The sequence below is a fragment of the Hydra vulgaris genome, chromosome 05, assembly GCF_038396675.1.
Source record: "Hydra vulgaris chromosome 05, alternate assembly HydraT2T_AEP".
In the NCBI taxonomy this organism is placed as follows: Eukaryota; Metazoa; Cnidaria; class Hydrozoa; order Anthoathecata; family Hydridae; genus Hydra; species Hydra vulgaris.
The window spans coordinates 34,333,872-34,356,909 of record NC_088924.1 but is presented as its reverse complement, the minus strand read 5'-3'; the positions used below and the strand labels follow the sequence as shown (position 1 = coordinate 34,356,909).

Sequence of the window (23,038 nt, the reverse complement as noted above, 5' to 3'; positions counted from 1 at the left end):
TTTTTTATATTATATTTTAATAATATATTATTATTTTTATCATTATTACTATTGTTATTGTTATTATTATTGTTATTATTACTATTATTATTATCAAAACTATTGTAAAATGATTTACGGAAAATAAATAGCTTGTTGTTGTTGTTGTTGTGAATTGTGAAATAAAAATTAAATAGGCTAGGATTTTGCCTATGCCACATAAAACAATTGTTCGCATATAAACCCCATAATCGTGCTATATAAAATAATTATATTTATACCTACAAAACCCTACGCTAACTTTTATCTTCATTGGTGTTTTTTTTTTTTTTTTTTTGGTGGAAAAAGACGATAAAACACCTTGTTTAATTCATAAAGATAAACCTCCATAAAGCTTGATGAATAAGTTTATGATATGTATGAAATCTAAAAAAATATACAATTTTAAGCTGCGCATTGATTGTGGTCAACACAATTTACAAGACTTTTTGCACTTTTCTCTTGTTTTTTCGTACTTCTGGCAAGTAGCTGCATTTGCAACATTTTGACAGCCAGGCGAGTCTTCGCACATCGATAAAGATGCTAAAGAAACAAAGTTAATTAATAAATTGATACCAAACTAGTTTATTCACACAACTAAAACGTTTTAGCAATAAATAAAAGTTAATACATTTAATGTTTTTCTATTTGATCTCTTTTTAATGCAGTAATAGTTTTAACCAGAAAAGAATTTTAAAATTAAAAGCAATGAACTTTTGAAAATAAAAATCATGAATTTTTAAAAATAAAAAAGCAATAAAAACAAAAACAAAAAAACATTGTGCTGTGGCAGAGTAATTAACCCATTTAGGTTTGATAGCAGTTTTAATAACCCAAAATAGGAATAAAAATAAAACAACGCGTTGTCGGTCACATTTAAAGTTCGAAATATTAAAACAGAGATGTTGGTTAACATTGATAAACAACCAAGGTAAGCCAACAAACGCAAAATGAAATTAACCCAACAATACTGGCTATAATGACTGTGCGGGTAGTGGCTAACAATAAGTTGGAATGAAATAAAAATAATAATAATTATAAATTGAGAAAAAATAACTTTAATTTTCGAACTTTTTCTATATTATGTCTCTTCCATATGTAGATGTTTTCTGCCTATGCCCTGAAATGTCAATATGTAGATACTTTCTATTTATACCCTAAAAAAAGGAATACAAACTTACATGATGGTAAATTAGTTATGCGTTCGCTTGGAACTTTCAAATACGGCGCCGGTGAGTATCGACAAAGTACATAGTAAACTCGATTTACTTCAGTCGTGTAATAAGATACAGCACAACCGACAGATCTAACGCTTTTCCAAATAATCTAATTAATAAGAAAAAAATTTTAGTTTACCCAATTAGAGATAAGATTTATAAAAAAAAGAGTAAAATTTGGTCAAATAATATAATAAAAATAGGTATATGTGACAGCTTGTTACAAAACTAAGGTAAATAATAAGGTAAAAAAGGTATAAAAATGGGAAACCTATTCATTAAATGCTAACCCCTATGTGGTGGTACCCTGCAGTAAGACCATTAGACATAAGATCTTATATATAGATACATACATTTTCTAATTACTGTTCTTTTATTGCAAGCAAGGCACATTCTCGTTCCTACTTACTTTTAAAATCTTTCATCAGTAACGATTTCAAGCTTCTGATTAAAACCTATAAAGTTTATGTTCAACATATCATAGAATCTTGTACCTCTGTGTGGAATCCCCATCGTTTAAAAGATATACGACGGTTAGAAAAGGTTTAGAAATCCTTTACTAGAAGTGTCTGAAAAGATGTCGCATTCCTTTTAAAGATTGTTCTTTAAGACTCAATATCTTCAATCTAGAATCCCTGAAATGCCGTAGAATAAAATTTGATCTTGTAATGACCTATAGAATTATACACAACCTTGTCATTCTGCCTTTTTCTGAGTTTTTTACATTATTTAAACTTTATTCACGTATTATTAGTATATGAAGTCTTTTCATGGTTATATTGTTTACTCGTCCACTTTGTCTTTGTTCAAATCAATTTTAAGAAAGTAGAATGTTCATTACCATTGCACGCTATTTTAACTAGTTTTTTTTTTGTTTTTTTTTCGGTGTAACATAAGAGTAATTTTGATATTACATGTATCACCTTTTTGTATTTATTATTTTTAAATGCAAATAAATCAGAAAGTATATATACACACACATATATATATATATATATATATATATATATATATATATATATATATATATATATATATATATATATATTAGGGATATGACTTTTTTGCAACCTACTAGGCCTGTATCGTAATTCAATGAACTTTTATGTAAAAAGAACGAATAGATGTTTCATTTTGACATATTTTGAAAAAAGGTCACCCCAAAACCAAAAAATCGAATTTTCAATAGGTACGCTTTTGTACAGTAAATGAATATTAAAGGCTGAAGATGTTGTAAGAGTCATACTCCTGTTGTTATTTTATTTATTTATGCAACATGTACTGTGATATAACAAAAAACATTATGTGATATATAATTATACAAGTATTACAAAATTAACAGTATCAAAGCGTCTAGTACAACAATATACATAACTGTCTGTGTCTATAGGCCTACTGTGTTTAGTACATGGGTCACATGATGCTCACGTCTCATAAAGAGTCTAGCGCTTATTACTTAGAATGAATCGAAGTTGCAGTTTGTCTTTCTTTCTGCAGGAAGCATACAGGTCTTGCATCACCTTGATTGCACGTTCAGCTATCTGATTACTTCGTGGTATGTCGATGACGGATGGCTCTTTCTTCCAGTGATTTTTGAATGACTGCAATGCCTTTTTGTAAGGCTTCAATACATCGGATCAAATTCTTGAAGTCATTGTCATTGTACTTTTGACTACTAAACCAATGTTCTGCCCACTCATATGAAATGAACCTGCAAACCTTCTCCAAATTCTTTCTCGCTTCAGGCATAAGAATGAACGCCAGAATGGCGAGAATGGCTCTTGAGTTCCATCTGGCATTGCTCATATTAGGAATGTTCTGAAAGTGAATCAGAGGGAAGTTTCTTTGTTCTTCATAGAACCTAAACACTCTTGTTAAATGGTACAAAAACTTCATATCGTCTCTCCACCCTGATTTATCAAGAATTTCTACAGTTCCATTCACAAAGCTCTCAGTTCATCATACTTATTCAACAGTTCAGACACAAATGGGTATTCAATGTTTGGAGATTTGGTATCACCCCCAAGTTCTTCGTCCATCACCAGACGGAGAATCCTGTCTAGTACGTGATGCTGACAACCGATAAATTGTGGTATTGTGACACCCTTTAATTTAAACATACGTTGCAACTTCACAACAACTCCATTTCTCTTCCCAGTATTGACGTTTGTTGTATCAGTAATGATCATCTTAATTGAATTCCACAAATTGTATTCATCAATAAGTTTGGCAATTTTTTCAGCAACAGTTTCAGCTTTGCCATCTTTTAAACGCAGTGCATCAAGTTTCACGTCAGTTCTTTCATTCTGAAGTACAACTACCTGATATTCCTTATCATCTATTCGTTTGCCGTCAAAGTGTAAGGACCACTGTTCCATTTTAAGTTGTTGTATCATTTCTTTTTTTAATTTACCTGCCTCTTTGAATATGGACTTGTAAATTGCTGATTGACTTGGAGTTGGAATATCAATACCTTGTTGTGATAATACATTGCATATTTTAGCAGCTTTCTTTGTGGAAACTCCACTTGATGTAACCATACTTACAGCAAATTTACTTTTGTAGTGTCTAGTTTTTTTCTCGTGTCCTCATCATCGTCTTTATCACCGTCGTCGTCTTCATCATCTTCACTCTTACTTTTGCAGTTTTAGATTCAGTACCACTGTCTGTGGTAGACAGGACTTGTGATGTGGAAGGTATTGCTGTTCCAGACTGGACTTTCCTTCTCTTGGAAGGGTGAATGGTTTCTTTACTTGCCACTTGTCCTGTTGAGTACCCCACCTGTCCTTTACTTTCTTTTTGTAGGTGGTATAGACGTTTATCTTCTGAGGATAACCACTGGCCATTCACTTTCGTGATGTCAAATAATGCATTGAGAACATCAAATTTTCCACGCTTGACACATTCATCATAGACCTTCAGCACCTTCATAAGCTTTGCTTCTATCACTTGATCAGACACACGTGGAAAATTCAGTTTATTGTCCCACAATTTTGTAATTTCCTTAGAAATTTGGTCTATTCGTTCTTTTCTTCCTTTAACATATGCTCCGAGAAACTGGTATCTTCCTACGATCTGCAATTGAAGTGGTATTCTGGATTTTTCATCGAGTGAATGTTCTTCTACAGCCACGCTTCCTCTTCTTCTGTGTGACTATTGAAATCTCACCAAATTTTTAGTCCAAGTCTTCTTGCTCTTTGTTACTGTGGTATGACTTTTCTTGTGAGACATCATATAATATTGTTACGACTTTACGGATAGCTGAGCGTAAATATCCGTTTAATAAAGTCGTTTAATTAATAAAATACTTTAACTGTATAGTAATCCAATTATAGTTCGATAATCCAGTCAATGTTGATAACAGTTCGATAATTCAGTCCGTATCCTAACGATAATGCTACAACTACTTATACTTCGTACACTTACAGCGTCTTTAGTTCGCTACAGTAGTTCCTTATTAGCTCAGTTACACGCAGAGTACTTCATAGAACTATTCACATTATCAACACTGAGCTCTGACAGCAGCTCGCTTATATAATTATTTAGAGCTTCCAGAATGTTCTACTAAGTTCTATAATCTTCTACAGTCTGTTACAGTCGTCTATATCACCGTGGTAACACAATGACGTCATCACATAACAATTCCAAGTATTTGCCGGCACACGGCCGTTTCGTTGCCATGGTAACGTGTGGCGTTATATTTATAAATTCATAACAAAATAATGAAATAAATAGAATTAAGCTGAGAATTAAGCTTAAGATTAAAACATCGGTCAAAAATGAATGTATAAAAATGGTAAATCAAATTTTTATTTTGGGGGTGACCTTTTTTTGTTGCAGAAAGCTATTTGGGCCTTTTTTCATGATTTTAGGTAAAAGTTCATCGATTTATGATACAGGAAACATTTTATTTGAAAAAAAATTAAAAAGTCATATCCCTAATATATATATATATATATATATATATATATATATATATATATATATATATATATATATATATATATATATATATATATATATATATATATATATATATACCTGACTTAGACTTACGTAAACTTGATGTTTAAAAATAAAATTACACAGGTTGTTGTATAAAAGTTATCTAAATAGAAGCATCAGCTAACTTTTTTTACTTAATAAAGATTGCAATAAACTATTTAAGCTGTTTACCTGCATGAAATGTCCAGTATTCAATAAATCATTGTTAGACATTCCAACAAGCCATTTTTCATCAAATACGTTATAATTGATTGTCTTCATGCGTATTTTTTCTGCATACCTACACATTAATTTGTTCATTTAATAGCTTTGCTTTTGTTTATTTGTTTTCAAAATGATTCAATAGCTGTATTATAATAAAATTGTTAAAATTATTTAGTTCTCATTAATTTGATTAGTTTTGTTAGCTTCGTTGGTTATTGTTTTATATAGGGCTTAACATTATTTATAATACAACTAGTTAACATAAAATGTACACATACATTCATACAATTTAAAATAAACGTTCATACAGCGTATAGCATGCACACGTCGTCATATAAACGTGTATAAGCAGTGTGTAATATCCGTCGTATATTATACGTCGTATTATACGTCGCATTACAAAGTATAATATACGCTTATATAACGTAAGTTATAGTTAGGTCACATCGACACTTTTTTAGCAAATTAACTTTGGTATGCAATATTTTAATGTGTTCAACAATGGTATTGCTTCCATATAAAAATATCAACGATATTGCTTCCATATAAGATAAAGAATACGGTTAGTTCCCAGTGGGCACGGTACGTTTTTAAAACGTTTTATAGACGTTTTTATAAGGTATAAACCTAATAAAAACGTCCAAAGAACGTTTTAAAAACGTACTGTGCCTACTGAGTTATGCACAATAATTAAAGTAGTTTGTTTTATCCTGTCAATAATGCATTTACATTTTTACATTATCAAAGTATTTTTGAAAATCAAAACAGAGAAAAAATTTTAAATATATAAACATCAGATATTTATTAGCATACGTAACATAATCAAAGTCACCAGTTGTTTTTTAATTTCTTCATAATATTCTTTTTAGTGATTAAACTTCTAACACAACAATTTTTTAGAAGTTCTAATGTTTGAAACTCATCAGAATTATCTAATATTATCACCAGTGAATTTTCATTTTCTGCTACAAAAGTCAATTCTTGGATTTGTTAAGTGACATTTGATTTATTGGCAGTTTTTATTTTTTGGTTAAATTTTTCAGGTTATTTTTTTTTTTTTTTGCTTGATTCCGTTTTATTTAATTATGCAAGAGATTCATTAGATAGCAGGCATTCCAACTTTTCTCTAGATTCTTTTTCATTTTAAGCTAATTTTCTTAGGTTATGGGTGTTGAAGGCGTTACAAAAGTACCGCTTCTATTTATTTTGTGGAGTCAGAATATCTTATTTTTCAGCTTAAATTGTGGATTTCACTTAATGTTAAACACTTAATGTTTGCTTTGACTAAATTCTCTAATGTCTGTACCTAATTCTCTTACCAAAACCACACACCCAAATTATGACAGACAAGTCATCTTTAAAAGTATTTGCTCTATATAGTATATTGATTCTGTTTCAGTGATTTTGTTTTATACTTGTAACAAACTCAAAGTCTACAAGTCTAGAAGTTTCTAAGTTATGCACAACCAAAGTTTTTTCTTGACTCGTCAAAATTGTTGGGCATCCAACTTGTTTACTATGCTTTTTTTTGAAAGAGGATTCAATAATGTTGTTTTATTATTAGTATCTTGCATGAATACCGCTTTATCCATTTTAACATTAACATTAATAATGACTTTTTTAATGACTTCTAGATCTTCAAACTTGTATGTTAAACATGGTTTTTTTATGTACTTACAAAGTTCGATATTATGTGATTATAGAAAAAAAAATATTAATCATAATTTATCATCAAAACTTCACATGCTAAAAATACACTCTACAAAAAACGAAAAATCAATTTTCTAATTCACACTTAAAACATGCTTTTTATAACAATCTATAAAATTTAATAAGGAACCGAAGACTTCCTTATTAGATACTCTTCTGTAATAAAACCATTAGAACTTCTTTGAATATCTTAATAACCTAAAAAAAGAAGTAAAACGTGAAGGATAAACTTTATAGACCCTTGTAGTAATTTTGAAATTCCTGTTAATGTTACCCCTTAACCAAAATGTGTATTCAAATATTGTGTATCTAAAATGTGTATTTAGATATTTAATGGGTACCTAATGTTATCTTACAAAAATATTTTTAAATTTCAACCTGGTACTCAAAAGAAGTGAAATTTCATAAAAGTTTTAAAAATAGCAATCATAGCTCCTGAAATTTTCTTTTAAAAAATTTATAAAAAAAAACTTACCTTTTTTAAAAAATGTTGAAAAACATCAAATCTTTTTTATGCAATAAAATCCAAAATAGTTATATTTATAAGAAAAAATAACTAATTGTGAAACTTTTATGAAACTTTGCTTTTTTTGCGTGCCAGGTTGACATAGTTTTGAAAAAATTTTTGTACGATAATATTTATTACTCGATATTATTACTCATATTTAACAGTCTTGGTCTTTTTTTTGAAGCATAAAGTCTTGGTCATAGTCTTTGTCTTGAAAGCCTGGAGTCTTGGTCTTGGTCTCGGATTTTTACTGCCATGCATTTTCTGGATCCTAACAAAAACTTTCAACACAATGAATGGATTAGTAATTAATAATAAATTATTACTACTAGGGTTAATGTGTTATTTATGTTAAGTGATACTTAGATGTCTGAAATTAAGTGATACTTAGATGTATGTTTTATTTCTTACGTATAATACTCAAATAGAATATGTCAATTAACTTTGAATTTTTTATGTAACTATGATATTGCTACTAGAGTTACAAAAAAAACATAGTATGTCTGCTTTTACCATGGTTGTGCGCTATTCATAATTTCACTGTGTGATAATCTTGCATCATTTTTTATTGGTACATTTTCTTTTTAACAATAGAAAAAATTTGTTAGTTTTTTGTTATTGTAAAAGTTACGCTTAGTAGACTGCAACTGTGCACTGCGTGTAAAACATGTGTAATAACGTTTTGTTATAAACTAATGTGCGTAAATGGTAAAATGATAAAATCACCTTAGGTGATGCATCATTTTATATACACATTACTATTATATACACATTGCTATGAGGCCTTAAGCAAAACGCCCAATAGTATACATACATGGGTAAGTATGAGTCTTGTTATGTTAAACCACTAAGAATCTAAGTCTTGCTCTTGGTTTTGTAAAAATTTTGAAAGTCTTGGTCTTGGTATTGGGTTGACTTTTTAATGTTTCGAGTTTTAAGTCTTGGTCTTGAGCCTGAATCATAATGTCTTAATCTTAGTCTTGGTCTTGGTCTTAACTGCATCTCTGACTCTTGACTACATCTCAGTTAAAAACTATTTAAAATACTTTTATAAATAACATCATAAAATTTTTAGACAATAGTTTAGTTTAGTTTTACTTACCTTATAACTAATGTTTTTCAGCATAAATTCAAATAAAGAACAATTTTAATTTATGTTCGCCATTATGTGTTGTTGTTTGTATTTGGATAAAAGTATTTGTTCATGCGACCGATGGGTTTAATATATTTCAAAATAGTTTAGACATTATGAACCGGTTAACGTAAAAATAAAAAATTATCGAAGACATGTCAATGTTACCCTGCTTAACCTTACGTTTAAACCATTGTTCTTCTTTATAATTGAACCAGTCATTTCGAAAAGGGCACAAGTCCATTTACTAAAACTTTTCAAAATCAACAAAAATATGATTTTTATTAAAATAATGTCTAGGTTGTTAAAGAAATTAAACATAGAAGTAGATAAATAAAGAACGTATATAACTTATGTATTTTTTATTTTTTATAAAAAAAACATAAATCATACAGAGACTTTTAATTCAAACTTATAAACTAACTGTTAAAAGTTTTGGACTTATGTCTTTTTCGAAATGACAGGTTCAATTGTTGATAACGCTGATTACAAATAATTATATTTTTCGATTGCTTATAAAATGGGTTTAGTATCAGTTAAATATTTAACACTTTTATTATATGATATTTTATTTTTTATTTCATTATGATTTATTTTACGTTTTGACTTTATATACATCTCATTAAAATATTATAATTTAAATTTATTATAATTATCGAGACATTGAAGTTATACTATTTTTAAAATGATATGTCCTATTTATTCTAATGATTTTTTAACTTTTACCAAATTAAAAAAATATATTGTTTGAAAAGAAGTTATTTTAAGTATTACCAAGCCTCAACAGCATCTTTTATTAAATTATTGTCTGAGATGATAGGATATGATAAATCCATTGTTGTTTGATAAATATTTTCACCGGGTTCCTGACATGGATGTATTGCTATTGGTAAGCGCCCTTCAGCCATTTTCAATGCACATCTCTCTGCATTTTCTGATAAACTTGAGTCAGACAAAAGTGGTGGCGAGTTGTATACTGCCCGTTTTTGATTGTGTTGAGATATAGCATTAACTTCGTCCACTAAAAAAATACATTTTTAATATACCATTTTATTATCGTTATGAGAATACTTTATTATTTTGTTGTATTTTTATAACAAAATAAAATAATAACTCAAAAGTTCAAATAGTTTTGTTGCTATGGCAGTCTATGTTTATAACATTTTTCATCTTTTTTATTTATAATCTTTTCTTTCACTTGACCAGAAGTCGATGTTATTAAACTTTTTACCGTTATTTAAACATTTAAAGCGAGTAGAGACATACGGAAATTTTTGTTAAAGAACCAAAGACAAAAACATTTAGTTATAGAAACTTGTGGTTCAGAATGTTTTTAAAACTTCAACTCAAAAACACTTTGTTTTAGACAACCGTTTTTGTCTTGAGACATAACAACCGTTTGTCAGGGCATAGATATCTACAAAATTTGAAGCGGAAAGTTTTATAACACTGAATTGAAAAACATTTTTCGAATCTAAATTTACGGTTGTAAAAATTCTTAAAGTAAAATTTCCGCCAGTAGCACTATACGCTGGTAATAGGTTTTATAGCATTGACCCCAGACCTTTTCATCACAGTCATAAGAATAAATGAAGTTCTTAGTCATAAGAATGAAATTCTTTTTATGTTTTCATCATAGTCATAACTATGATAAAAAAGTAACTTGTCCATAAAAATGATTTAAAATGTTATGCCATCAATTTATTTGCGAAGTGCTGTGTGTGTAATAAGGCTCTTTTCTTGAGGCGCGAGTGATAGTGTTGCGGGTTCAAGTCCTTTTCAGGGAGACTTTTTTTTGTGAATTTTAATGTTTTATTTCTAGAATGTTATTATTTGTACATTCTTACCATTGTGCGTTCTAATTACATTATCTTTCTTCACTGGTACAAATAATTTAATAAAATAGTAAAAAACTTGTTTGTGCGCAAAAAAATGTTTAAATTTTTCTCCTCGTTGTTATAGTGTAGTCCTATGGATGTAAAAGTTTTTCTAATTTTGAGGCGCGGCTGACAGGTTTGCAGGTTCAATTGTTTCTCAGGATGCTTTTTTTAAAAAATATAAAGCTTTTTCATTGATTATAATAAAAAATATGCTGGCACTATATTGCAGTTTATATATAGTCAATATTGTAAATCAATATTTACTCTCTAATATAGATCAAAGTGTGGAAATTTTGGATTGGTGCAATATTGTTAACAACATTTAGTTAACATATTGTACCTATATTGCACCAATGTTGCTTGCTACTGGGAACTTAATTACAACTCTTCCTGTTATTTCTTGTAGCCTGAACACCGTTTAAGGTGGTAGTATAGTAATTAGAAAAAAAATCAAATAATTTTTACCAAAAAAAAAATTTCTACAATGTGTAATATAACATCACTAAGCTAAAAAAAAAAAAAAAATTTTATTAATTTTTTTCCGACTTAGTAAAGGCACAAAAACGGGGTAAAGGGCGACAGAGATTTTTTAAGAACCATTATATATTTTCATTTGAAATTTTGGCTCGTGATATATTATATGTGGCATTGTGTCGTGGACTAAAAGATTTCAATATGGTCAAAAAAATTTTAGGGGTAATAGATGAAAAAAAATTATTAAAAATTACTGAACGAGAGAAGCAGTGCAAATTATTCTAGCGTATGTTGTAGATACTAATGTAGTGAGTATGTGTGCCAAATTTCAAGCCAATTTAATTATTGGTTTTTAAAAATATCCCCGTCGCCAGACCCAAAAACATGATTTTGAGAAAAGTGCAATTTAAAAAAATAGTTCAAAATTCTCCTCTTTTATACGTTACACCTTCCAGTTCTTCATTTTGGTCACAAAAACCTTTCTTTATTGCTCTTAAATTTTTTCTGCTTGTTTTTGCTTTAGTACTACATTGTTTTTCTGCTTTAACGATTCGTTCATTGTCCTTACGTAAACAGTAATTTCGCGCATTTATACTAAACTCCATTCCAAGTTCATTAAACAACTTATTTAAAAACTGTTACCCATTATTAAAATTTAGCACAGCTGACGCTACTCCTATACTTAAGGCAGCTCTTTCAATAAATACAACTTTTGGACATCTCTTCCATATCAACTGCTTTAAAGACTCATTGGGATTCTGCGTTTTTCCATGTAAACATTTTTCAAGAAGTTTATCGGAACCAATCGATACCATCAAACCAATAAATATTGGTTTGATGACATCGCAGACTGAAGCAGGAATACAAATATTTTCTTTATATGACATTTTTCCAGTCAGTTTGTCAGCCTGGAATTTGCACCAAGAATCTTTGGTGCAAACAAAACTGATGACGTGTTTTGTCATCACAACTTTCAGAACAAAGTACAGCTGCAACACTCTTTTTCATTCCATATAAATTTCCAACATTCTGCCTTACTGCCTTGCCATAATAATTTTGCAGTGTATTTATAACATTTTCTGTTAAGCGACCTACTCCTCCTAACTTTTTGCTTTCACATAAAATTTCTTTATTTTGTTTTTTTAAATTTCTTAATCGAGTACCAAAACGTTTTTGAATATGTCCGATGCACTCGACTTTTTTTATTTCAATATCTCCATAAGGTTTTACAGAAACAACATTAACATATGAACTGCTATCTCCATCTCCTAGAAATGTTGTATTTCTTAAATTGTTTTTTTTTTCAGAACGCAAAAATATTTTTATTATACCACTAGATTCCATAGAGGAAGCTGAAACGGTATGACTGATTTTGCATTTTCGATAATGTAAAGAGTGAAACTCGTTATATTCTTCATGATGTGTGTATTTTTTTAACTCCCATATAGAACACAACTTACAAGTTTTTGTTTCTATTTTGAAATCAATACATTTACCATTTTCCACAGCAACAGCTGTTACTAATCCATTGTTTGAGGTGTATCCACGTTTTTGCCACGATCCATCAAGTTATATCTTTAGATGTTTCATTGATTGATAGTAATTCTTCTGCTGCTTTTGTCATGCTTTTATCAACCAAAATTTGATAGACATTCAACAGTATGTGCAACGTGTCATTATTTCAGTTTTTATTCATTGGAGGTTGCATGTTCATAATTCCGCAAAATGTTTCTATTGCTGAAAATCCCTTACCCATTTCACGAAATGCAACTACTGCACGAGTGTTTATGTCAAAGCGTTTACGTCCAACACAATCTATCTTTTTATCGATTTTAGCAGATGAAAAAAAAAACCGTTTCCCATTCACAACCACTGCAACAGATTTTTAGTCCAATACTTAGGCCATATTTTTTTGAATAATCAAACTGTAAAATAACTAGCTCTGTACAATCTGGACATTTAAGAACCATTATTGCTTTTTTAAGTAAAATAAAGCTCATAATAAAGTTAAAGTCTTCATTTATATTTTATGGTTCCTTTACAGCTTCTTTGTTGAACAACTTCTTGAAAGATGATGAACATGGCATGTTTTCAACTAAAAGTATAGCAGTGTTTTCATTATTTTATTTTTGCAGACCTTTTTGTATCTGTTTCTATGAAACTTTGATTTCTTATTTTGGTATAGTCTTTTAGAAGATTCTTTTCTTTTTGATCCACCCATTTCAGTTTTATTAAAATAAGTTTTTACAAAAATTGACTGTAGTACAGACTATTAGTAAACTTGTTAAGAGCACAAGATAGCAATAAAGCGTGGTCATGCGCAATGTATGCGTAGAAATCGAGTCAATAAACAAGAAGCAACTGCTGAGTAACAATGTTCATTATAGAAAGTTTAAATAGAAATGTTTTTATTGCATTATTTTGTATAAATTTCATTTCAAAAACCCGTAGCAACATGGTAAATAAAGCGTTGCTATGGATAAAAATTTTTACCGAACAATTTAAAAACAATTTTAGAGGTATATACTTAGGTTTTTTTTTGTAAAACAAGAAATCATTTCAAATCTACAATAGTTATATAGGCTAGAAAATATATTTTCAAAAAAATGAATTTTTTAATTTTAATTACTATACTACCACCTTAATAATAGTATTGCGACATAAAAATAACAATGCAATAGTAATGCGACAATAACAATGCAATAGTAATGCGACATAACAATAACAACATAATAATAATTCGTCTTTTCATATATATATATATATATATATATATATATATATACATATATATACATATATATATATATATATATATATATATATATATATATATATATATATATATATATATATATATATATATATATATATATGAAGGGTGCAAGGGAAAAACATGGAATGTCCGTGACGCAGTGGTTAGAGGGCTTGCTTAATAAGCAGGAGATCCGGGTTCGAAACGAGCTTTGGTAATATTTTCGCGTCCCGGTAAGGAAGGAAGCGTGAACTTCCTGGTTAAATGCACTTCCTCGGTGCTCTGTGACAAGACCGTTAGGTCTTCTTGGAGCACCTAAAGAAAAAAGATAAATAAAAATAAATCATAAACTACCTTCAGTGTTAAATTTGAAGCAAATAAATAAAAATTAATGGTCTAATATAGTGATAAGAAAAAGAAAAAGCACAGCTTATGGGAATTCTTTGAAAACTAAATTTGGTTTATCTCAGTTTGTGAAAAACTGACATCCCCTGGTTTTCCTATGCATATATATATATATATATATATATATATATATATATATATATATATATATATATATATATATATATATATATATATATATATATATATATATATATATAGATATAGATATATATATAGAGATATAGATATAGATAGATATATATCCCTCCCCACTTCCCCCTCCCACATCTTTTTTCGTAAAAAGCTTCTTTTTTTTTTAAACCCGCATTGTCGGCCTTGAATTTATTAGTTCAGTAAACCAAAGATTGACAGGCCTACACAAGGTTTATTTCGAAATAAACCTTGTGTAGGCCTGTCAATCTTTAGTTTACTAAACTATTAAATTTAAATTTAAAAGTTTATTTTCCACTTTTTAGTACAAAAATGATTATTGTTTTTAGCATAGGTTTTTGCTATATTTTATTATAAAAAATATTGTAATTACCTGAGCTATCCTAAATTATGAGTATCTGAAATAAAAAAGTATTTAATGGATCGTCGATGTCATTTTTATTATTCATAGTCGTCAAAAATCATTCTTGATGATCTTTTTTATAAACATTTTAATAAATACCTTTATTTGAGTAAACTTGAGCGTGTGTTACCAATAAAATGTCACCTAAAAAAGTTGTTTTAAAATGTTGTATTCTAATGCATTCCGTTATCTTTGTAGATAAAAGAAGTTATCGAAAAAATAAATCTTACATATTATAACCAAAAACAAAAAAGAGCTTTGCAAAATTGATTGTTTCATCTAAAAAATATAACAAACTCTAAAAGAAGCTAAGTAAATAAACATAACGAATTGAAATCGACTAAATTGTATTTACACGATTAAATCGTGGCTGAATTGTAGATTATTATAATGTTATTGAGGTTAAACATTTCTTTTTATTATCTGCTTTACAAATTGTATCAACAATTCAACAGGGGATTGGAGATTTTTCATAAATAAGAAAGATTTTCTTTTCAAGTTCCAAGCAATACTAAACCTAATTGTGTTTTTCAATAAGTGATTACACCACTTTGCTTTCATTGTTAAAAACTAAATCCTTATATAAACATTTTTTGGATAATATTTTTCCATGGCTTAATCAGTAAATAGTTTCTTGTAGCTTTTAACTGACGTTTTTAATTTAGATATAAAATTGACGTCTATATTTTAGCGGATATTGTTTTGAAAGCCGTTTGAGTTCGAATTTTTAGAAGATATAACAAAATTTCTATTGTTTAATAGAAGTATAATTTTTTATATCTCGTACGTTATTTTATAATTTAAAAGATCATTACAAAGAATAATTCTTTGTAATGATCTTTTAAATTATAAAATTATTATAATTATTAGTTTTGATAATTATTATCAAAACTAATACTTTATTAAAAGTTGCCTAGCAACTATTTTAGTTGAACTTGGAGAAAAAACTACAGTGTAAAAATATAGTAATAACAGCAGGCATAAAAGATTTTCAAAATTCTTATTTTTTCAACTCAAGAAACACAGTTGGTCGAAAACAATAAAATATGTAAAAGCATAAAGTGGGTGGAAATTTGTATAGCGCCATTATTTTTATATAATAAATTATAAAATATGGTTTTAATGTCTTGTTAATAGAATTATTTTCTCTTTTTGAAATTAATCTAATTACAAAACTTTTGCTCAAACTTAATCGAGTAAAACAGTTAATTATAAAAGTGCTTATTTTAAAAGGTCCGCATTCAAAACCAGCATTGAAAAATGTAAAAGTATTGAATGAGGACCTATTGAAATGAGCAGTTTTATAATTAATTGGTTTACTTGAATGAAATATATATATATATATATATATATATATATATATATATATATATATATATATATATATATATATATATATATATATATATATATATATATATATATATATGGCATTTATATGGTATGAAATTTGGTACGAGTCTTTAACGCATGAGGTCTCGTTAAAATTTCTTTTTTTTTCCTTTTATATTTTTTATATTTCATATTTTTGTTTTTATCTAGATGAATAAAAAAATTAAAAGGTGCCAGTGTTGATTTAGTAACTAATATGACCTCTATGCTGTATGATAAACACAACGCTAAACTCTTTACAGTCTACTTGAAGATTTCCAGACCCCATCCTTAATATAAGCAATTAAAATGCTTCGTCGCAGGATTCGCTCATAGTCGAGTTAAAGTAGCTTCATTACATGAAAGACTATCCGTATATTGTATTACATTATTGTATTATATTGTATTATTGTAAAACCCTTGAAAGGTAGCTTAGGTTCAAATTTTTTAAAAAATGATATAAAAAAGGATGGACTTGATCATAAGCCACGCTACAATAAAAACAACTTGATGAGATGTTTGTCCTGTCTGGACTCTCATACAAAAACTTTTTGTCTCTTTGTATAAAAAAAAATAAAGAGACATTTTTAAAATTTTTCATTCCTAATCTTTCTTTTTTAAATAATTTTGTTTTAATGGTAACAAATTTAAATAATTTAATAAATGATTACCCGTTGTATTATATCTAACACGTTTGCCTTTTCATCGTTTCTTTGGCTAAAAAACTTTTTCCGATTCTCTTATGTCAGGCTGTTATCTTATGTTATCTCAAGTTGTGTTCTTGTTTAGGATAATCAAGAGTGATCATTTCAGTAGTTACCTCCCAGAGCGCACTTATACAATCAATCATTTATTACTTTGTTAGAAATGATTTTTGTCTCTTGTTAAAGAATAAAAATTTGATAGAATCAATGCTAAAACAATTAGAAATATTTGTAGAAAACGGAGGTATACCCTTAGTAAAACATTCACATAAAAAATAACTGATTGGTTCGTTTTTTTGTTTAATTTATTAATCTAATATAATCTATATGCAAATTTTTAATAATAATAAAAAGTTGTTTTTTACTGTCAATTATACTAAATAGAGCTTTAATTTTTTTAATTGTAATTTTTATATTTCAAACTCACATTATTTTTTTTATCACTTATTATTTTTAATTTTTGTTAAAAACATAATTTTAAATTTATTGGAATCATATAAAAATATTAAATCAATAATAAATATTTTCAGTTTTTTAACAATTAAACAAACTAAAGCGAAAGTTGCGAAAGTTATTCAATATTTATATACATTTAATATATATAATTTAATATTCAAGTTCATAATTTAATATTTTTTTAATAATAGTATATCTCAAAATATATAGAAAACAAAGAATAAAATACATTGAAAACAATATATTGAGCATATTTAAATAAAGGTCGCGCATCGTTGCACAATTGAAAAGTCGTTTAAATTTAAAAATGAAAGGTTTGTGTTGGTCTATTTTCGAAATATGCGCTATTTATTGAATGGGTAAATTTCCATGGCATTTATGGATGATTGTCGTCAGTCATGGTATGAAAACTGAGATTTTTTTTTAAATCTACTTTCGAAATAAATAGAATAATTGAAACAGATTTTGTAACAAATTCAAAAATATACGATTACGCAATTATATCTAATCAATATCAATAAATATTTTAAATGAATCATTAATTAAATATTTTTGAAACAAAATGGCAGCTAAAATATAAAGATAAAGATGTCCAATGTTGTGACGTGAGATTTATCTCTTAAGAAATCTCACGTCACAAAATTGGACATCTTTATCAGCATATTTAATTACCCCATTTTAGAAAACTGGTATTTTATTATGAAATACAAAGAACCCAAATGCAATATATATGAAATACGATTAAGAAAAAAAAATAAAGAAAAAAATTAAAAATATATTAATATCTCCCAAAAAACATCAGCATAAATAAACGATGTCCCAAATAACTAATGCAGAACGTATGTAATATGGCAAACAATTATAATGAAGGTAAGTAATTCATTCAAAACTATAAATTAACTTGAACAGTTAAATCAGTTAATTTATTAATTGCTGTCGTTAGAGCGAAGTCATGGTCTTTGAAGCACATTGAATAATTGGGTTAGTGCAGAGTTAATAGGCGTTTTATAAACAATATTATTTTTGAAAAAATAAACATAAGTATTTATTAATAACATAATAAGATGAATATTTCAGGGCTTAGTCACTGTTCAATTTATTATCTTCTTATTTTTTTGAAAGACGCTTGATTCCATCGCTTAAAACATGTTCTTATAAAAAATCTATTCCTTTTATTAGCAATAAATTAATTTTACTTTTAATTAACAACAAATTAATAAATATTAGCAACAAATTGAACTAAATAGGTATAAATTTTGTTCACTTGTTATTGTTTCAGAGAGCAATTAATATGGTAGACTGTAGGAGCTTTGGTAGGAGAATATAAAGGATATAAAAGTTGTTTATATCCTTCATATTCTAAGTTGTTACACATAAAGTTTGATATTTGAGTTCATTATTGTAGCAAATGACAATATAGTACTTTTACCATCATTTTTTTTACAATTGTAGCAAAAGCGACCGATTTATCGTTGTCATGACAGATCTTTTTTTTATAGTTCTGATTTACTTCTAATAAGGTTACATGTAACCATTAATAAGGGCTAGCCCATAAAGTACGTACGTTTTATTTTGCTTATTTTTATTTATTATATACTCTTTTTTGAGGGAAATTTGTTAGAAAACTTGTTTTCATTCTTCTGTTAAATTGACCTTTGTATTAGTCTTGTCTCAAAAAAATCTTTATATTTTTTCTTATCCAAAAGTACAAGTATTTATATTTGTATTTGGAAAGGGGTTGTACATAAAGTACGTACGCTTTTATTTTAACCCTTTCTCCCCTTCACAATTTGATGTATGCTTTTTTGAGTACCCTCCACCTCTCTAAAAGTACTTACGCTTTTTATCTTCCTACACAACATTTTATGATATTTTTTTAAATTTAGTGTCTCCTTAATTTTAAAATTGATTACCTGCCCCCATCTCATATACGCCATTTTCAAACCTTCTCTCCAAATCCAAGCGTACGTACTTTATGAAGTAGAGAGCAGGGGCGGATCCAGGAAATTTTTTGGGTACATCTGATTTTTCCACGAGTAATTTTTCTCCCCCCTCCCCCCACAATTCCGGAGTTGGAGGGGAAGGATTAATACACCATATATATACACAGGGCCATTCCGAAAAGATCTTTAAGGAGGAGGAGGGGGGGGGGGAAATAACGTATGTTTTTGCCGAGTTACTTTTAAAAAAAAAAAGTCATCGTTTACTGACATTTGCTGACTATAGTTAAAAACTTGCCTAATACAAGTCTAAATTTGCCGACTAATTTTTCAATAAAGTTTTTGTAGGGAGGGGGGGGGGTTAGACACCGCTCTTCCCTAGTGACAACTCTGTATTTATAAAAAAAATACGCAAGGATATTACTAGGACATCTTACCATAGTAAAATCGTATATTTACATAAAATTTAGAAATTTATTTATATTGACAAGTTAGATTTATTTATACTCACAAATTAGTTTAATATTTTCACATTCCATTTTTAAATTATAATCTTACACATTTTACACATCTTATATTTTTATCGTAAATAATTATATATTATGTTTATATTGTAATAAACATAAAAAATATAAATATAACAAAATAATTACTTATTATAATAATAAATATTGAATTTTATATAAAGAAATTAGATGCCGCAATCTTAGTTTTACATTTTGCATAGCAAAAGTAAGTTTCAAAATCTTTATTCTATTTAAACTTGCATAATACATAAAACTTCAAAAAATAAAAACGTTTACACTATAATTATTACAACATAGCATTTACTAAGAATGATAACAGCAACAACGATATATCTGAAACCAACGTATGTAACGCGATGTATGCCAATAATTTCTTTATGCCAAATAATGTTTTAAAAAGATTTGTGGCTATGAAAAAAGCCGGGTTTTTTTTACCAGTCGCAAATAAAGATGACTTTTTTTGTTCTGTTTTTATTTTTAGTAATTTGTATTTTTTTAAACTTTATATTTTTAAATTTTTTTTAAATATATTTTATATTTATTTCAATTTTATTTAAAAGTTAATCTACGATTAATAGTAGCAAACTTATCAATGACTTTTTTTATATCTATAACTATCTCTGTATGAATATTCATTAATGCTAAACCATTTAGGCGGTCCTACACCATGGTGCTTCGCATGTAATTTTTTAGGCGCCGAAGCGAAGAAAATGACCGCTCACACTCACATGAAGTTAATGGAAAGGTAGCAAGTAACTTTAGACAAACTTTTATGTTTTCAAAACCAGGAAAATTTATCGCTTTTAAAGTCTCAGAAATATTAGAAGGGATATCTCCTTTAAAATTTAACCAGAAGGCTTCCCATAAATCAAGCTCACCAGACAAAGCAAGCGGATTCGGTAAATCTGTTCCATAAAAGTCACTGAAAGATATGATGGAGTCTTTCCAACTGGTGTCACGAGAACATTGCACTACTGAAATCATTTTTCTAGTAACTAGCACAAGTGCTTTATAACATAGGTAAGGTAATATCATCAAACCTTGTGTCTAGTTCAACACTGAGATGGTCTAACAAAGGAATCGTGATAACAAACTTAAAATAATCAGAAATAGATTCAGAAGGTGTATTATCTCTGTTTTTGGAAATAAAGGAAGTTCTTGGCTTTGTTTCGGCTACATTATTATTTTGTGCAATTTTTAAAGCCTGTTCATAACACATTTGATGGTGCTGATCAACTACATTTCTAAGTGAAGATACAACATCTTTCAACGCCTGAATAGATTTAAACCATCATAAATATCATTACTCTTTGACTGCAACATTCGCGTTATGGGAAGAGTTAAGTCAAACACATTTCTTGTTATGCACATAGCAACAATAAAATCAAAACATGTAATTAATTTCAGAAGAGACGATGCACTTGAAGATGTTGAGTGATTAAAACTCTTACTGACATTTAAAGACATCTCTTCAAGACAAGAGACCAAAGGAATAAAAAGTTCTTGAAAAGTTTCTAATCCATTTACTTTTTCCACCCAACGTGTCCTGCAAACATCTTTTAACTTTTTTTTAACAGCCGATGGAACAGTACTTTCGATATGCTCCTCTAACTTTTGTTGTCTCGTAGGTGAAAGATTAAAAAAATATGATACTTCTTTAACATGTGTCAGAAGATTCTTAACATATTGTACATTGCACGAGGCATAAATAGCTAAATTTAGCCTATGGCTATAGCAATGAACAAATGAAGCTTTTTCATTTAGATTTAAAATGCGAGAGGACAATCCTTTGGTATGACCAGCCATTGCTCCAGCACCATCATATGACTGTCCTCGGCAATTCATGATATCTAAAGAAAAATCTGAAATACTTTTTAACAAAATATCAAATAATCCTTCACCAGTAACACCATTTGTGCAATGTAAAAAACTGATAAATTCTTCTCTTATATTAAACTTCGAATCAACAAATCGTATAACTAATGATAGCTGTTCTTTATTTGAACTGTCAGAAACTTCATCAGCAATAATAGAAAAATATTTAGAATTTTTAATTTCTGCTATTATTGTGTCAGTAATAATTTCTCCACAACACCTTACTAACTGATTTTGTGATGTCCTAGATATATAAGATGCATTTCGTTGATGATATTTAAGATGATCTTTAAGAACTTTCTCACCAGCTTTAACACGAAAATGTAACAATTCAATAAAATTACCTACAGTATGATTAGAAAACTCACCATTTTCAGGATGAAACTCCGAATCATCTCTCTGGCCTCGTAAAGAAAGACCAAGACGTCCACAGAGAATAATTGTTTCAATAATAGGTTGTAATAACTGTCGGTTTTTAGAAATCTGTGATTGAACTATTTTTTGAGATGTAATATCTATTGATATTACATCTCAAAAAATAATATGTTTTACAAGGTACAAAAACAGATTTAACTAAATGTTGAAGTTCAGAATTACTTAAGGTTTTTGCAACATTTGAATAACTAGTATAGTTAAAAACCAAATAACCAATATCATAATTATTGGACGGTAAAGAAAATGATTCACAACATGTAATTTTACTAAATTTTGATAATGATAATGATGGTTGAAGAGAGACTTCCATTGATTTCCTTTTTATATTATCTAATAAAAGACTACTATCTTGATGTTTGGCCTCGAAATAAAATTTTATTTTAGTCTGCGACATTTTGGTGCTTTCATTTGAAATTTTTCGTTTTAAGTTTTCTTTCATTATCACAGGGGTATAATGGTTGTGTTGGAAAGGAGCAGAAAAATCATATAAAACACCTTCATAACAAAAAAGGAGATAAAAAGACTCAATATTGTTTAAAGAGGTTATACGAGGTACAATAGTAGAGCTGAATAAAGTTTTAAATTTATGTAGACCAAAATCTGGATATAAACATTCTATTTTCTTATTGCAAACACTTGATAATGCAAGAATACAAAGGAAAGAAGACCAGTTTTCATTGTTACAATTATTAATAGCTTCTTCTTGAACTAAATCTATACTTTTTTTTCCTGAATCCAAAGAATTTAGTGATACTGATAAAGGAAGGATGTTATCAAAGCATAGAAAAGAGCTAGTATTATTAACAAAAGCATTATGAAAAGTTGGATGATTAGAATAAAATTCGGAACCTGAACAAACATCTTTA

At 28.2% G+C, this 23,038-nt stretch overlaps 2 protein-coding genes across 2 annotated transcripts in view; one reads left to right on the top strand and one right to left on the bottom strand.

Annotated features, from left to right (window-relative positions):
- Nucleotides 1-374: 374 nt before the first annotated feature.
- LOC100202839 (cysteine-rich secretory protein 2) lies at nucleotides 375-16,984 on the bottom strand. Its single transcript, XM_065797985.1, has 7 exons — nucleotides 16,907-16,984; nucleotides 15,095-15,143; nucleotides 14,964-15,008; nucleotides 9,569-9,815; nucleotides 5,412-5,520; nucleotides 1,200-1,344; nucleotides 375-561 (listed from the first exon to the last, which is right to left on the bottom strand). The coding sequence occupies exons 2-7, from the start codon at nucleotides 15,141-15,143 to the stop codon at nucleotides 446-448; spliced, it is 711 nt and encodes a 236-aa protein (XP_065654057.1). The 5' UTR covers nucleotides 16,907-16,984; the 3' UTR covers nucleotides 375-445.
- Nucleotides 16,985-17,661: 677 nt separating this feature from the next.
- LOC100201610 (uncharacterized) overlaps nucleotides 17,662-23,038 on the top strand; it is a 50,042-nt gene continuing 44,665 nt past the window's right edge. The window contains exon 1 of the mRNA XM_065797983.1: nucleotides 17,662-17,796. Within this exon, the coding sequence (XP_065654055.1) occupies nucleotides 17,751-17,796 (46 nt within the window). The 5' untranslated portion in view covers nucleotides 17,662-17,750. The remainder of the gene's footprint in view (nucleotides 17,797-23,038) is intronic.

Coding starts and splice junctions, on each gene's coding strand:
- LOC100202839 (XM_065797985.1), bottom strand. CDS start 15,143: ATGAAACAATCAATTTTGCAAAGCTCTTTTTTGTTTTTGGTTATAATA. Junction 9,816..14,963: donor TCAAGTTTACTCAAATAAAG/GTATTTATTAAA, acceptor GTATTTTTTTAG/TGGACGAAGTTAATGCTATA. Junction 562..1,199: donor CATAACTAATTTACCATCAT/GTAAGTTTGTAT, acceptor TTGTTTCTTTAG/CATCTTTATCGATGTGCGAA.